The 17,831-nt window shown below is 49.6% G+C and overlaps 1 protein-coding gene and 1 long non-coding RNA gene across 25 annotated transcripts in view; both read left to right on the plus strand.

Annotated features, from left to right (window-relative positions):
* Positions 1-17,116, plus strand: part of ABLIM1 (actin binding LIM protein 1) — a 269,963-nt gene extending 252,847 nt beyond the window's left edge. For 23 of the 24 annotated variants that reach the window (XM_040435177.1, XM_040435185.1, XM_040435170.1 and 20 more), the window contains 6 exons: positions 7,155-7,219; positions 8,249-8,309; positions 8,412-8,419; positions 10,521-10,595; positions 10,973-11,053; positions 15,840-17,116. In XM_040435177.1, coding sequence (XP_040291111.1) covers positions 7,155-7,219; positions 8,249-8,309; positions 8,412-8,419; positions 10,521-10,595; positions 10,973-11,053; positions 15,840-15,953 — 404 coding nt within the window. In that variant the 3' untranslated portion in view covers positions 15,954-17,116. The remainder of the gene's footprint in view (positions 1-7,154; positions 7,220-8,248; positions 8,310-8,411; positions 8,420-10,520; positions 10,596-10,972; positions 11,054-15,839) is intronic. The other variant, XM_040435176.1, reaches the window with a different exon arrangement.
* LOC121003381 lies at positions 8,429-9,353 on the plus strand. The gene is made up of 3 exons (XR_005779471.1): positions 8,429-8,909; positions 8,964-9,043; positions 9,278-9,353. It is a non-coding gene; the product is annotated as an uncharacterized LOC121003381 (long non-coding RNA).
* Positions 17,117-17,831: the final 715 nt, after the last annotated feature.

The following is a 17,831-nucleotide window of genomic DNA, read 5'->3' on the forward strand; positions in this document are numbered from 1 at the left end:
GTAGAGGTGTGAGGCACAGTCTACCTCAGGCCTTAGTGTATAGTAGAGGTGTGAGGCACAGTCTACCTCAGGCCTTAGTGTATAGGAGAGGTGTGAGGCACAGACTACCTCAAGCCTTAGTGTATAGTAGAGATGTGAGGCACAGTCTACCTCAAGCCTTAGTGTATAGGAGAGGTGTGAGGCACAGTCTACCTCAGGCCTTAGTGTATAGTAGAGGTGTGAGGCACAGTCTACCTCAGGCCTTAGTGTATAGTAGAGGTGTGAGGCACAGTCTACCTCAGGCCTTAGTGTATAGTAGAGGTGTGAGGCACAGACTACCTCAGGCCTTAGTGTATAGGAGAGATGTGAGGCACAGACTACCTCAAGCCTTAGTGTATAGTAGAGGTGTGAGGCACAGACTACCTCAAGCCTTAGTGTATAGTAGAGGTGTGAGGCACAGACTACCTCAGGCCTTAGTGTATAGGAGAGGTGTGAGGCACAGTCTACCTCAGGCCTTAGTGTATAGTAGAGGTGTGAGGCACAGACTACCTCAAGCCTTAGTGTATAGGAGAGGTGTGAGGCACAGACTACCTCAAGCCTTAGTGTATAGGAGAGGTGTGAGGCACAGACTACCTCAAGCCTTAGTGTATAGTAGAGGTGTGAGGCACAGACTACCTCAGGCCTTAGTGTATAGGAGAGATGGGAGGCACAGACTACCTCAAGCATTAGTGTATAGTAGAGGTGTGAGGCACAGTCTACCTCAAGCCTTAGTGTATAGTAGAGGTGTGAGGCACAGACTACCTCAAGCATTAGTGTATAGTAGAGGTGTGAGGCACAGTCTACCTCAAGCCTTAGTGTATAGTAGAGGTGTGAGGCACAGACTACCTCAAGACTTAGTGTATAGTAGAGGTGTGAGGCACAGTCTACCTCAAGCCTTAGTGTATAGTAGAGGTGTGAGGCACAGACTACCTCAAGACTTAGTGTATAGGAGAGATGTGAGGCACAGACTACCTCAAGCCTTAGTGTATAGTAGAGGTGTGAGGCACAGTCTACCTCAAGCCTTAGTGTATAGTAGAGGTGTGAGGCACAGACTACCTCAAGCCTTAGTGTATAGTAGAGGTGTGAGGCACAGTCTACCTCAAGCCTTAGTGTATAGTAGAAGTGTGAGGCACAGTCTACCTCAGGCCTTAGTGTATAGTAGAGGTGTGAGGCACAGACTACCTCAAGCCTTAGTGTATAGGAGAGGTGTGAGGCACAGACTACCTCAAGCCTTAGTGTATAGTAGAGGTGTGAGGCACAGACTACCTCAAGCATTAGTGTATAGGAGAGGTGTGAGGCACAGACTACCTCAAGCCTTAGTGTATAGGAGAGGTGTGAGGCACAGACTACCTCAAGCCTTAGTGTATAGTAGAGGTGTGAGGCACAGACTACCTCAAGCCTTAGTGTATAGTAGAGGTGTGAGGCACAGACTACCTCAAGCATTAGTGTATAGGAGAGGTGTGAGGCACAGACTACCTCAAGCCTTAGTGTATAGGAGAGGTGTGAGGCACAGTCTACCTCAGGCCTTAGTGTATAGTAGAGGTGTGAGGCACAGTCTACCTCAGGCCTTAGTGTATAGTAGAGGTGTGAGGCACAGACTACCTCAGGCCTTAGTGTATAGTAGAGGTGTGAGGCACAGTCTACCTCAGGCCTTAGTGTATAGTAGAGGTGTGAGGCACAGTCTACCTCAAGCCTTAGTGTATAGTAGAGGTGTGAGGCACAGACTACCTCAAGCATTAGTGTATAGGAGAGGTGTGAGGCACAGACTACCTCAAGCCTTAGTGTATAGGAGAGGTGTGAGGCACAGACTACCTCAAGCCTTAGTGTATAGTAGAGGTGTGAGGCACAGACTACCTCAGGCCTTAGTGTATAGTAGAGGTGTGAGGCACAGTCTACCTCAAGCCTTAGTGTATAGGAGAGGTGTGAGGCACAGACTACCTCAGGCCTTAGTGAATAGTAGAGGTGTGAGGCACAGTCTACCTCAAGCCTTAGTGTATAGTAGAGGTGTGAGGCACAGACTACCTCAAGCATTAGTGTATAGTAGAGATGTGAGGCACAGACTACCTCAAGCCTTAGTGTATAGTAGAGATGTGAGGCACAGTCTACCTCAGGCCTTAGTGTATAGGAGAGGTGTGAGGCACAGACTACCTCAGGCCTTAGTGTATAGTAGAGATGTGAGGCACAGACTACCTCAGGCCTTAGTGTATAGGAGAGGTGTGAGGCACAGACTACCTCAGGCCTTAGTGTATAGTAGAGATGTGAGGCACAGACTACCTCAGGCCTTAGTGTATAGGAGAGGTGTGAGGCACAGACTACCTCAGGCCTTAGTGTATAGGAGAGGTGTGAGGCACAGTCTACCTCAGGCCTTAGTGTATAGTAGAGGTGTGAGGCACAGACTACCTCAGGCCTTAGTGTATAGTAGAGGTGTGAGGCACAGACTACCTCAAGCCTTAGTGTATAGTAGAGGTGTGAGGCACAGTCTACCTCAGGCCTTAGTGTATACGAGAGGTGTGAGGCACAGACTACCTCAAGCCTTAGTGTATAGGAGAAGTGTGAGGCACAGACTACCTCAAGCCTTAGTGTATAGTAGAGATGTGTGAGGCACAGACTACCTCAAGCCTTAGTGTATAGGAGAAGTGTGAGGCACAGACTACCTCAAGCCTTAGTGTATAGTAGAGGTGTGAGGCACAGACTACCTCAGGCCTTAGTGGATAGTAGAGGTGTGAGGCACAGTCTACCTCAGGCCTTAGTGTATAGGAGAGGTGTGAGGCACAGACTACCTCAAGCCTTAGTGTATAGTAGAGGTGTGAGGCACAGACTACCTCAGGCCTTAGTGTATAGGAGAGGTGTGAGGCACAGACTACCTCAGGCCTTAGTGTATAGGAGAGGTGTGAGGCACAGACTACCTCAGGCCTTAGTGTATAGGAGAGGTGTGAGGCACAGACTACCTCAAGCCTTAGTGTATAGTAGAGATGTGAGGCACAGACTACCTCAAGCCTTAGTGTATAGGAGAGGTGTGAGGCACAGTCTACCTCAGGCCTTAGTGTATAGGAGAGGTGTGAGGCACAGTCTACCTTAGGCCTTAGTGTATAGTAGAGGTGTGAGGCACAGACTACCTCAGGCCTTAGTGTATAGTAGAGGTGTGAGGCACAGACTACCTCAGGCCTTAGTGTATAGTAGAGGTGTGAGGCACAGACTACCTCAAGCCTTAGTGTATAGTAGAGGTGTGAGGCACAGTCTACCTCAGGCCTTAGTGTATTGGAGAGGTGTGAGGCACAGTCTACCTCAGGCCTTAGTGTATAGTAGAGGTGTGAGGCACAGACTACCTCAAGCCTTAGTGTATAGGAGAGGTGTGAGGCACAGACTACCTCAAGCCTTAGTGTATAGTAGAGGTGTGAGGCACAGTCTACCTCAGGCCTTAGTGTATAGTAGAGGTGTGAGGCACAGTCTACCTCAGGCCTTAGTGTATAGTAGAGGTGTGAGGCACAGTCTACCTCAGGCCTTAGTGTATAGGAGAGGTGTGAGGCACAGACTACCTCAAGCCTTAGTGTATAGTAGAGGTGTAAGGCACAGTCTACCTCAGGCCTTAGTGTATAGTAGAGGTGTGAGGCACAGTCTACCTCAGGCCTTAGTGTATAGTAGAGGTGTGAGGCACAGTCTACCTCAGGCCTTAGTGTATAGGAGAGGTGTGAGGCACAGTCTACCTCAGGCCTTAGTGTATAGTAGAGGTGTGAGGCACAGTCTACCTCAGGCCTTAGTGTATAGGAGAGGTGTGAGGCACAGTCTACCTCAGGCCTTAGTGTATAGTAGAGATGTGAGGCACAGTCTACCTCAGGCCTTAGTGTATAGTAGAGGTGTGAGGCACAGACTACCTCAAGCCTTAGTGTATAGTAGAGATGTGAGGCACAGACTACCTCAAGCCTTAGTGTATAGTAGAAGTGTGAGGCACAGACTACCTCAAGCCTTAGTGTATGGTAGAGGTGTGAGGCACAGACTACCTCAAGCCTTAGTGTATAGGAGAGGTGTGAGGCACAGTCTACCTCAGGCCTTAGTGTATAGTAGAAGTGTGAGGCACAGACTACCTCAAGCCTTAGTGTATAGGAGAGGTGTGAGGCACAGACTACCTCAAGCCTTAGTGTATAGTAGAGGTGTGAGGCACAGACTACCTCAAGCCTTAGTGTATAGTAGAGGTGTGAGGCACAGACTACCTCAAGCCTTAGTGTATAGTAGAAGTGTGAGGCACAGACTACCTCAAGCCTTAGTGTATAGGAGAGGTGTGAGGCACAGTCTACCTCAGGCCTTAGTGTATAGTAGAGGTGTGAGGCACAGTCTACCTCAGGCCTTAGTGTATAGGAGAGGTGTGAGGCACAGTCTACCTCAGGCCTTAGTGTATAGTAGAGGTGTGAGGCACAGACTACCTCAAGCCTTAGTGTATAGTAGAGGTGTGAGGCACAGTCTACCTCAAGCCTTAGTGTATAGTAGAGGTGTGAGGCACAGACTACCTCAGGCCTTAGTGTATAGTAGAGGTGTGAGGCACAGACTACCTCAAGCCTTAGTGTATAGTAGAGGTGTGAGGCACAGTCTACCTCAAGCCTTAGTGTATAGTAGAGGTGTGAGGCACAGACTACCTCAAGCCTTAGTGTATAGGAGAGGTGTGAGGCACAGACTACCTCAAGCCTTAGTGTATAGGAGAGATGTGAGGCACAGTCTACCTCAGGCCTTAGTGTATAGTAGAGGTGTGAGGCACAGACTACCTCAAGCCTTAGTGTATAGTAGAGGTGTGAGGCACAGACTACCTCAAGCCTTAGTGTATAGGAGAGGTGTGAGGCACAGACTACCTCAGGCCTTAGTGTATAGTAGAGGTGTGAGGCACAGACTACCTCAAGCCTTAGTGTATAGTAGAGGTGTGAGGCACAGACTACCTCAGGCCTTAGTGTATAGTAGAGGTGTGAGGCACAGACTACCTCAGGCCTTAGTGTATAGGAGAGGTGTGAGGCACAGTCTACCTCAAGCCTTAGTGTATAGGAGAGGTGTGAGGCACAGTCTACCTCAAGCCTTAGTGTATAGTAGAGGTGTGAGGCACAGACTACCTCAGGCCTTAGTGTATAGTAGAGATGTGAGGCACAGTCTACCTCAAGCCTTAGTGTATAGTAGAGGTGTGAGGCACAGTCTACCTCAAGCCTTAGTGTATAGGAGAAGTGTGAGGCACAGACTACCTCAAGCCTTAGTGTATAGTAGAGATGTGAGGCACAGACTACCTCAGGCCTTAGTGTATAGGAGAGGTGTGAGGCACAGTCTACCTCAAGCCTTAGTGTATAGTAGAGGTGTGAGGCACAGACTACCTCAGGCCTTAGTGTATAGTAGAGGTGTGAGGCACAGACTACCTCAAGCCTTAGTGTATAGTAGAGGTGTGAGGCACAGTCTACCTCAAGCCTTAGTGTATAGTAGAGGTGTGAGGCACAGTCTACCTCAAGCCTTAGTGTATAGTAGAGGTGTGAGGCACAGTCTACCTCAGGCCTTAGTGTATAGGAGAGGTGTGAGGCACAGACTACCTCAAGCCTTAGTGTATAGGAGAGGTGTGAGGCACAGACTACCTCAGGCCTTAGTGTATAGTAGAGGTGTGAGGCACAGACTACCTCAGGCCTTAGTGGATAGTAGAGGTGTGAGGCACAGTCTACCTCAAGCCTTAGTGTATAGTAGAGGTGTGAGGCACAGACTACCTCAAGCCTTAGTGTATAGGAGAAGTGTGAGGCACAGACTACCTCAGGCCTTAGTGTATAGTAGAGATGTGAGGCACAGTCTACCTCAGGCCTTAGTGTATAGTAGAGGTGTGAGGCACAGTCTACCTCAAGCCTTAGTGTATAGGAGAGATGTGAGGCACAGACTACCTCATGTATTTCACAGAGGCGGTCTGGAGGCACCGTGTCCAGCTTTAGTGTACTGCAGTCTTATGAGGCACAGTGTACCTCAAGCCTTAGTGTATAGGTGAGGTGTGAGGCACAGACTACCTCAGGCCTTAGTGTATAGTAGAGGTGTGAGGCACAGTCTACCTCAGGCCTTAGTGTATAGTAGAAGTGTGAGGCACAGTCTACCTCAAGCCTTAGTGTATAGGAGAGGTGTGAGGCACAGTCTACCTCAAGCCTTAGTGTATAGTAGAGGTGTGAGGCACAGTCTACCTCAAGCCTTAGTGTATAGTAGAGATGTGAGGCACAGACTACCTCAGGCCTTAGTGTATAGGAGAGGTGTGAGGCACAATCTACCTCAGGCCTTAGTGTATAGTAGAAGTGTGAGGCACAGTCTACCTCAAGCCTTAGTGTATAGTAGAGGTGTGAGGCACAGTCTACCTCAGGCCTTAGTGTATAGTAGAGGTGTGAGGCACAGTCTACCTCAGGCCTTAGTGTATAGGAGAGGTGTGAGGCACAGACTACCTCAAGCCTTAGTGTATAGGAGAGGTGTGAGGCACAGACTACCTCAGGCCTTAGTGTATAGGAGAGGTGTGAGGCACAGACTACCTCAAGCCTTAGTGGATAGTAGAGGTGTGAGGCACAGACTACCTCAAGCCTTAGTGTATAGTAGAGGTGTGAGGCACAGACTACCTCAGGCCTTAGTGTATAGTAGAGGTGTGAGGCACAGACTACCTCAAGCCTTAGTGTATAGTAGAGGTGTGAGGCACAGACTACCTCAGGCCTTAGTGTATAGTAGAGGTGTGAGGCACAGACTACCTCAAGCCTTAGTGTATAGTAGAGGTGTGAGGCACAGACTACCTCAGGCCTTAGTGTATAGGAGAGGTGTGAGGCACAGTCTACCTCAGGCCTTAGTGTATAGTAGAGGTGTGAGGCACAGACTACCTCAAGCCTTAGTGTATAGTAGAGATGTGTGAGGCACAGACTACCTCAAGCCTTAGTGTATAGGAGAGGTGTGAGGCACAGACTACCTCCGGCCTTAGTGTATAGTAGAGGTGTGAGGCACAGTCTACCTCATGTATTTCACAGAGGCGGTCTGGAGGCACCGTGTCCAGCTTTAGTGTACTGCAGTCTTATGAGGCACAGTGTACCTCAAGCCTCAGCGCTGTATGACTTATTTCAGTTCTATTACTGCGAGGGTCTCTTTGTCTGACTGGTTGATGTTTTCTTCAGCTCTTCGCTCTGATGCCTCCAAGACGTCCTCACTCCCGGGGTACGGAAGGAATGGCCTCCATCGGGTATGGCTGAATCAAACACAAGAGCTTACGATCTACAGGGGATCAGAGCATGGTTAAGCAGACATGGGACTCTCTTACAGTTTCCTTTTTGGCCAGCAGGGGGCGCGGCGACACCAAATTCCCCTCCCACTGTTTTCCTAGTTCCAAGCCTCTAATTAGCGCTCGTGTTGTATCCTAACGATGATGAAATATTCACAGAATTCACTGATTCTTCTCATGGGGAGACCTGGAAATGTCATCTCTGGGGGGAGGGGGGGCGTGTCCCTCGCACTGCCACCGCTCATTCATTTAAAGGGAAATTCCACCAAAGGAAGAAGGATCCATTTACGGCTGGATTTGTATACAGGCGTCCTCTCGGGTATCGGGTGGAGTCAGGCCATCCACGTGGAGCATCCCTTTAAATTCTTGTAGCCATATCTTGTAAAGCTACATTTAGACTGAACATCCAGTACTCCTAAATATCTGCTGGTCCGGCTTGGACGAGGGTACTCATCCTTCCGGGCAGTGGCATACCTGCAATAGAGGCAGACCAGGCAGCTGCTACGGGGCCCAGGGGAGGGGGGCCCCACACACGGAACTTGCTCCTCTCTTCCCCATGTGAAAACATTGCATTTTCACACAGCCGCCACCACGGGGAGCTCAATGCAGAGAGAACTACAGCTTCCATGTTAGTTGCAATAATTCCTATTCAGAGCTCCCCCTAGTGGTGGCTGCAGGCAGACAGCTTTGTAATAGAAAGGGGCTCAGAATGAGCGTCATATACGGTATTTGAAGCACCTGTTCTACTTTTTGCTACATAAAAGTCAGATAAAGTTAGTGAGGCCAAACACAACTTTTTTTTAAATGAGAATTTGTTTAATTAAATTTTTTCCATTGATTAAAAAAAACATAAATTTGTCAGAAATCTGGGGCGTTGCGCTGGGGGGTGATTGACACACGTACAGTGGGGCCAATACTAAGCTATGTTATGGGGCCCTATGAGATCTGTGCAGCCACCGCTTCCAGTGACAGTTTTATTTTCCCTTGCAGCCGGTGTCCACGGATTTTGCCCAGTACGACAGTTATGGAGACATCAGTGGTGGAGTGCGAGGTGAGCGGCTCCATCTCCTATCAGAGTCTGATGGCAGATGTATTGCAATCTGTGATCCCTCGCCCTAGACTAACCTCTGCCCTGTGTTTTCTTTCCTTGCAGATTATCAGGTAGGTGTCCCTGGTGGACTCTGCTGTAAGTCTTTATACACTCCACACTCCCCCTGTGGTAGGAGGTGGTATTGTCAGCCACATGTGTGCAGTTAGAAGCCCATGGATTCTGTGTTCTCTCTTTTATGATTTTATTATAGTGTTACCATTGTGCTGGTGTGTTGGAGTATTGTGTGTGTGTGTTGGAGTATTGTGTGTGTGTGTGTGTGTGTGTTGGAGTATTGTGTGTGTGTGTGTGTTGGAGTATTGTGTGTGTTTGTTGGAGTATTGTGTGTACAGTTGTTTTCACAGGATGTTACTGTGTGCTGATGGATACACATATCGCTATAACCTCTTCGGTGATGGATGCCCATGGTATATTACACTGCAGTGCAGGAGTCCATGGTATATTACACTGCAGTGCAGGAGTCCATGGTATATTACACTGCAGTGCAGGAGTCCGGTCTCTCCCTGCCCCATAGTATATTACACTGCAGTGCAGGAGTCCATGGTATATAACACTGCAGTGCAGGAGTCCATGGTATATTACACTGCAGTGCAGGAGTCCATGGTATATTACACTGCAGTGCAGGAGTCCAGTCTCCCTGCCCCATGGTATATTACACTGCAGTGCAGGAGTCCATGGTATATTACACTGCAGTGCAGTAGTCCATGGTATATTACACTGCAGTGCAGGAGTCCATGGTATATTACACTGCAGTGCAGGAGTCCATGGTATATTACACTGCAGTGCAGGAGTCCATGGTATATTACACTGCAGTGCAGGAGTCCATGGTATATTACACTGCAGTGCAGGAGTCCATGGTATATTACACTGCAGTGCAGGAGTCCATGGTATATTACACTGCAGTGCAGGAGTCCATGGTATATTACACTGCAGTGCAGGAGTCCGGTCTCCCTGCCCCATGGTATATTACACTGCAGTGCAGGAGTCTATGGTATATTACACTGCAGTGCAGGAGTCCATGGTATATTACACTGCAGTGCAGTAGTCCATGGTATATTACACTGCAGTGCAGGAGTCCATGGTATATTACACTGCAGTGCAGGAGTCCATGGTATATTACACTGCAGTGCAGGAGTCCATGGTATATTACACTGCAGTGCAGGAGTCCATGGTATATTACACTGCAGTGCAGGAGTCCGGTCTCCCTGCCCCATGGTATATTACACTGCAGTGCAGGAGTCCATGGTATATTACACTGCAGGAGTCCATGGTATATTACACTGCAGTGCAGGAGTCCATGGTATATTACACTGCAGGAGTCCATGGTATATTACACTGCAGTGCAGGAGTCCATGGTATATTACACTGCAGTGCAGGAGTCCATGGTATATTACACTGCAGTGCAGGAGTCCATGGTATATTACACTGCAGGAGTCCATGGTATATTACACTGCAGGAGTCCATGGTATATTACACTGCAGGAGTCCATGGTATATTACACTGCAGTGCAGGAGTCCATGGTATATTACACTGCAGTGCAGGAGTCCATGGTATATTACACTGCAGTGCAGGAGTCCATGGTATATTACACTGCAGTGCAGGAGTCCATGGTATATTACACTGCAGTGCAGGAGTCCATGGTATATTACACTGCAGTGCAGGAGTCCATGGTATATTACACTGCAGTGCAGGAGTCCGGTCTCCCTGCCCCATGGTATATAGCATTAGCACAGCATTAGCGTGTTATTAACCCCTGCAGTGAGATGTTGCTCTTCACCTTGCCTTGTCCTGTGCACTGGTCCGGTTCTCTACAGTCATGAGGACAGATTCGGGAACATTTCAGCGTTACTGTTTGCACCAATTAGCGTCAGCAGCGCCCGGACTGTTGTTCAAATAATAAAACAAAGGTGCGGACTGTCAATGACTAGATGCAGTTCTCCACCTTCACTACTATGTGGCAGTGTGAAGAGCAATGGAAGAAAATGCTTCAAAATGGGCCCCATACTAGAAGGTGTTCTCTGGGCCCTGTAATACTTCTCGCTGCCGCCTAACGCCCTTGTGTCCTGTCCGCTGCATGTGTAACGTCTCCTGGATCTAGTGTTCCCTCCCTGCTTTCTGTGTAACTAGTGCTTCTCTAAATGTTTTTCCACATAGTCACTACCAGATGGCCATGTTCCCGTCATGAGAATGGATAGGGGAGTGTCAATGCCTAACATGTTGGAGCCTAAGGCAAGTGTGCATGTAACGGCGCTGCCAAATGTGGGGTCCATGCTGGGGGGCACAACTTCTTGGTGGAGGATCATTCTCTTTGCTTGAGTTCTTTGGGTAATGGACAATGTGGGCTTTGCTATAGGGGCAGGTAGGGTTTGGTTCTAAAATGTTCACTTTGGGGGTCACCCAGCAGAACGTAACAAACCTATAGTCACACCTGCCCACGTTGTGTAGTCTAATGGAGACTTGCCACGATTGGCATTCACTTATACCGCCCTCTGGAGGTTGTGAGTAACACTGCACCCCAGATCTTGGTCTTTGATACTCGTTGGCACAGGTGGTCTTTCCCTCCATCCGTACATCTCGCACTTACCCTTCTGCTTGGTTCATCCTAGATTTATCCATACGAGATGCTGATGACAACGAACCGAGGACGCAACAAGATGCTGAGAGACATGGACAAGACTAGACTGGAGGTAATGGACGACCCTGAGGGCCAGGACCAGAACGTGACCATAGAGAAGCATTGCATGTCTGACCTTGGCAATGGTCAGCTTTGGTCAAACAAGTAGATGACATGATTCCAGATGATTGTTGAGAACTTGGCGGCCATATTGGACTGCATTGGGGGCATCTTCCAGGAAAGGAGGAAATTGCAGTCGTAGGATGATCTCCGCCATCTGGAAATCATCATCATTGGGTCATTCTGAAACCGCGCTCTAGTAATATGCAGCTCGGTTGCCCAATATTGCTCAATTATAACAGCGTGTGTTCAGGAGGAGACAGACATCCTGGGGTGTGACCCCAAATCCTCTGCTCCACTTTCCTGACCAGACCACATTTTACGCGTAGTATACATTCCATGAAACCACCACCATGTCCTTGAGAACTTTCCCTTCTGTCAGTCTATCTTAGTTGTATCTGTTTCCAGGAAAGCTGAGTGACCCTTGCAGCCCCCAATACATCTATCACAGAGGAGGGGTTCACCAGCTTTCCTGGACCCGCGAAAGATAATTCTGCGTAGGGCCCTAGCTCTTGCGTCTAAGAGTCACTATTGGGGAATCTGGAAAGGATCAAGGATGGACAGCAAAAGCCGGGGAGGCAAAAGAAGGGGGGGGGGGGGGGAGTTCCAAGAGTTTAATTATATATTGTATAATTTACTTTAGAAAAAAGTATACACATTATAAGTCCATTACCCAGATAGTTCTATGTAGTGTCCAGATAAATAGTGAGTAATTAGATAATACCACAAAGTGTAACCGTGCCCAAAGCATCCTACAACATATCAGGTATACTACAGCTATACAGAGCACTTATATCATGACATGCTGTGCCCAGACAAATAGTGCCATACCAAGTCCAAAACATATTATTACAATGCTCTGCCACAAAGTACCCAGATAAATTATCCTACACAGTGCCCAGATAAATAAACCCATAGATTGCCTAGATAATCCAAAAGACTGCCCAGACAACCCCATACAGTGCTCAAATAAATATTGCCACACAATGCCCAGATAATCTCAAACAGAGTCCAGATAAATAATCCAACACAGTGCCCCAAGAAATAATGACATACAGTGCCCAGGTAAAAAAAATTGCATTTAGTGCCCAGAAAAATACCACCATACATTGTCAAGTAATAATCCCATACAGTGTCTGAATGAGTAATGCCACAGCATCCAGATAGATAATGCCATATAGTGCTCAGATAAATAATACTGCACACTGCCCGGTTACATAATGCCATACAGTGCCCAGATGAATAATGCCATACAGTGCCCAGATGAATAATGCCATACAGTGCCCAGATGAATAATGCCATACAGTGCCCAGATGAATAATGCCATACAGTGCCCAGATAAATAATGCCATACAGTGCCCAGATGAATAATGCCATACAGTGCCCAGATAAATAATGCCATACAGTGCCCAGATGAATAATGCCATACAGTGCCCAGATGAATAATGCCATACAGTGCCCAGATGAATAATGCCATACAGTGCCCAGATGAATAATGCCATACAGTGCCCAGATAAATGATCCCATACAGTGCCCACATATGTAATGCCACACAGTCCCCAGATAATAGTGTCATACAGCACATTTATAGACACACAAGGCCCTTATTATAGCAGGTAATATGCCTCATTAGTACAGTATTACACCCCTTTTAAACCATTTCATCTGATCAGTGGCTATAAACGGCCGGGCTGCTGGGCACTGGTGTCCTGGTGATGCCCACTTACCTTTTAGGAGATCTGCCACCTGTACTGAGAATTATGGGACAGGTCTGTGCAGTCGAGGTCCATTCTGTGTGTGTGTGGGGGGGGGGGGTCTTCAGGTGTTTAGATATTACACTAGCGATATCATATAGGCTAATATATTCAATAGGGAGGGTCTCAATTAGAAGCTATGGCAGTTGAAGGGTGCGCCTATCCACTGAATCCCCCACTTCCAATGTGTAGAAAATAAAATTGTGCAAATATATGACAGGCCTCCTCCTCCTCTTCTTCCTCTTCTTCCTCTTCTTCCTCTTCTTCCTCTTCTTCCTCCTCCTGGGGTCTATAGGAGACTAATGATTATTTAATAAAATGTTGTGCTTATATCATCTCCTCCTTCTGATGGACCTCAGGTGGATCTCTTCTCACTGAGGCACCGCAGTTCTCCCCTCCTCCTTCTGATGGACCTCAGGTGGATCTCTTCTCACTGAGGCACCGCAGTTCTCCCCTCCTCCTTCTGATGGACCTCAGGTGGCTCTCTTCTCACTGAGGCACCGCAGTTCTCCCCTCCTCCTTCTGATGGACCTCAGGTGGCTCTCTTCTCACTGAGGCACCGCAGTTCTCCCCTCCTCCTTCTGATGGACCTCACGTGGCTCTCTTCTCACTGAGGCACCGCAGTTCTCCCCTCCTCCTTCTGATGGACTTTAGGTGGATCTCTTCTCACTGAGGCACCGCAGTTCTCCCCTCCTCCTTCTGATGGACTTTAGGTGGATCTCTTCTCACTGAGGCACTGCAGTTCTCCCCTCCTCCTTCTGATGGACCTCAGGTGGCTCTCTTCTCACTGAGGCACCGCAGTTCTCCCCTCCTCCTTCTGATGGACCTCAGGTGGATCTCTTCTCACTGAGGCACAGCAGTTCTCCCCTCCTCCTTCTGATGGACCTCAGGTGGCTCTCTTCTCACTGAGGCACCGCAGTTCTCCCCTCCTCCTTCTGATGGACCTCAGGTGGATCTCTTCTCACTGAGGCACCGCAGTTCTCCCCTCCTCCTTCTGATGGACCTCAGGTGGCTCTCTTCTCACTGAGGCACCGCAGTTCTCCCCTCCTCCTTCTGATGGACCTCAGGTGGATCTCTTCTCACTGAGGCACCGCAGTTCTCCCCTCCTCCTTCTGATGGACCTCAGGTGGATCTCTTCTCACTGAGGCACCGCAGTTCTCCCCTCCTCCTTCTGATGGACCTCAGGTGGCTCTCTTCTCACTGAGGCACCGCAGTTCTCCCCTCCTCCTTCTGATGGACCTCAGGTGGCTCTCTTCTCACTGAGGCACCGCAGTTCTCCCCTCCTCCTTCTGATGGACCTCAGGTGGCTCTCTTCTCACTGAGGCACCGCAGTTCTCCCCTCCTCCTTCTGATGGACCTCAGGTGGCTCTCTTCTCACTGAGGCACCGCAGTTCTCCCCTCCTCCTTCTGATGGACCTCAGGTGGCTCTCTTCTCACTGAGGCACCGCAGTTCTCCCCTCCTCCTTCTGATGGACCTCAGGTGGCTCTCTTCTCACTGAGGCACCGCAGTTCTCCCCTCCTCCTTCTGATGGACCTCAGGTGGCTCTCTTCTCACTGAGGCACCGCAGTTCTCCCCTCCTCCTTCTGATGGACCTCAGGTGGCTCTCTTCTCACTGAGGCACCGCAGTTCTCCCCTCCTCCTTCTGATGGACCTCAGGTGGCTCTCTTCTCACTGAGGCACCGCAGTTCTCCCCTCCTCCTTCTGATGGACCTCAGGTGGCTCTCTTCTCACTGAGGCACCGCAGTTCTCCCCTCCTCCTTCTGATGGACCTCAGGTGGCTCTCTTCTCACTGAGGCACCGCAGTTCTCCCCTCCTCCTTCTGATGGACCTCAGGTGGCTCTCTTCTCACTGAGGCACCGCAGTTCTCCCCTCCTCCTTCTGATGGACCTCAGGTGGCTCTCTTCTCACTGAGGCACCGCAGTTCTCCCCTCCTCCTTCTGATGGACCTCAGGTGGCTCTCTTCTCACTGAGGCACCGCAGTTCTCCCCTCCTCCTTCTGATGGACCTCAGGTGGCTCTCTTCTCACTGAGGCACCGCAGTTCTCCCCTCCTCCTTCTGATGGACCTCAGGTGGCGCTCTTCTCACTGAGGCACCGCAGTTCTCCCCTCCTCCTTCTGATGGACCTCAGGTGGCTCTCTTCTCACTGAGGCACCGCAGTTCTCCCCTCCTCCTTCTGATGGACCTCAGGTGGCTCTCTTCTCACTGAGGCACCGCAGTTCTCCCCTCCTCCTTCTGATGGACCTCAGGTGGCTCTCTTCTCACTGAGGCACCGCAGTTCTCCCCTCCTCCTTCTGATGGACCTCAGGTGGCTCTCTTCTCACTGAGGCACCGCAGTTCTCCCCTCCTCCTTCTGATGGACCTCAGGTGGCTCTCTTCTCACTGAGGCACCGCAGTTCTCCCCTCCTCCTTCTGATGGACCTCAGGTGGCTCTCTTCTCACTGAGGCACCGCAGTTCTCCCCTCCTCCTTCTGATGGACCTCAGGTGGCTCTCTTCTCACTGAGGCACCGCAGTTCTCCCCTCCTCCTTCTGATGGACCTCAGGTGGCTCTCTTCTCACTGAGGCACCGCAGTTCTCCCCTCCTCCTTCTGATGGACCTCAGGTGGCTCTCTTCTCACTGAGGCACCGCAGTTCTCCCCTCCTCCTTCTGATGGACCTCAGGTGGCTCTCTTCTCACTGAGGCACCGCAGTTCTCCCCTCCTCCTTCTGATGGACCTCAGGTGGCTCTCTTCTCACTGAGGCACCGCAGTTCTCCCCTCCTCCTTCTGATGGACCTCAGGTGGCGCTCTTCTCACTGAGCGCCTCAGTGAGAAGAGATCCACCTGAGGTCCATCAGAAGGAGGAGATGATAAAAGCACAACATTGTATTGAATAAATAATCACTATTCTCCCATAGAACCAGGAGGAGGAGGAGGAGGGGGAGGCCTGTCATATATTTGCGCCTGTAGCTAGATCATGTGACTAATAATGTCCCCCCTGTCCGCAGCGCCACTTGGCACCTGAAGTCTTTCAAGACCTTTTTAAAATGACGATACAGGAATTTGACAAGTTGCCTCTTTGGAAGCGGAACGATCTGAAGAAGAAGGCCCGGCTTTTCTGAGCTGCTGCCGTTCTAGGAAGCAATCCAATACTGCGCCCCCTTGTGTCGGGGTGGTGCCAGTCACCGGGGTGTGGAGGCTCTGCCGCTTTCTTTCTTTGGTGTGCCATTGGACTTTGAACAGCAAGCTGAATGCCTGACAGGTTTGGCATCTCTGCCCACTGGATCCCAGTACAGGAGGGTTGTGCCAGCCGCCTGCGTGATAGATTTGTGTGCGGTTGTGTGAGAGAACATAATGATGGCGTCTGCGCTGCACCACCCGCTCTGACCAGTCCTCGTACCAGGAGCGGGCACTGCGTTATAACCACATTCCCTAGAACAGTTTGGACTGCCCCGAAACTGGATTTTAGCCGAATTCCCGCCAGCCCCCTATTTATCTAGAGCAGCGCGGGGGCGATCACTCACTTATATAGGAATCGCGCACTCCCACATGGCTCTATATCAGGCCGGTGCCATATTTATTAACCTTAGCTTTTCTTTCCCTTTATTTTGGGCGTCTCGCTGCTTCTCATAGGACTCAAGCCCTGGAGGTTCCCCTCCCCCCACCTCAGGGGCGTCTCCTAATATAGATTGTGCAGTCTGGAGCATTGCTAACATTGTTTCCATATCGACCAAGTTAGTATCAATTTTCTGGCAACATTGTATCAATACTCTGGTTAGTCTCTCTTTGACCTCCTGTGGGGTCCCTAGTGGTGGTTTGGAGGAGTGTGGGTGCAGCAGAGGAAGGGCCGCCCCGCTCGGTACGGTTTGGGCAGCGCTTGGCTACCTGCTTCTGCCTTGGTGATCTTGGGTAGGTTTCTCTTGTAGCTTCTGGTTGGAGAGCTGCTCGTGCGCTGTGGGTTTCCTCTTTGCCCCCTCAGCGCCTGCGTCTCCCTGCCCCCCATCCTCAGACACATTGACAATCGGGGAAGCTGGGACGCGGAGGGGACCTGCAGGGATATACACGATGCTGCTTCTTTCTGATCAGTCACCATTTAGAATAGAACAGGATTTTCTATCAAATATATTACAGGATGAAAGTATAACTTTGTATGCGTGACCGCCACCCGATTATTGCAGGAGCACCCCCCAATCCTGCAGTGGTGCTTTCCTGTAGGGCTGATCCATCAGTATTGAGATCCTCATGTATATCTGTGCAACCTACATTAAAGCAAATATTACAGAAAGCTCTGGTGTCTGTGTCCATGAATGGGGCGTGGACCCCGCTGGGATAGTCTGGGCATGCTATTGGATATATTGTATGTGCAGCAGGTATACGTAAACCCTTTGGAATGACCTGGATTTCTGCATTGATTCCTAGTAAAATGTGGTCCGATTGTTATTCAAGTCACAATTCTAGATGGACACACTACTCACAAACAGTTAGGGATATTTGGCTTTTGGGTGAAATTTATGGAAATTATAAAAAGTTGCAGCTCCAGTGATATCGTATCATGAAAGTCGGGCATTTAAGTAGAAGCAGCGATGGTGACGTCCTCATCTTAAGCCATTTATTGACACCGGTGCTGGGTACACCGCCACAAAATGTCAGCGTCTCAGGAACTTGTCCTGTGTCCTTGAGCATCAATTCCAGCTTGACAACGACGTCTCCTGCTGTTCACAAGTCGCCTAAGGCTACGTCTACACGACGACAATAAGTCGCGCGACAGATAGGGCACAACTACACTGCAACATTTGTAGCGCAACATTTTGTTGCACTAATGTCGCGCGACAATTTTTATTGTCAAATGGATTTTCTGCTACTGTTGCGTCGCACTCGCAGCATGTTGCAGTGCGACACCATAGACTGCCATTATAAAAATTGTTGTGCAACAAAATGTCGTCGTGTAGACGTAGCCTTATTGTCTGCTGAGACATGGCATCCCACTCTTCTTGAAGAGC

This window comes from Bufo bufo, chromosome 6 (genome assembly GCF_905171765.1).
Source record: "Bufo bufo chromosome 6, aBufBuf1.1, whole genome shotgun sequence".
Taxonomy (NCBI): Eukaryota; Metazoa; Chordata; class Amphibia; order Anura; family Bufonidae; genus Bufo; species Bufo bufo.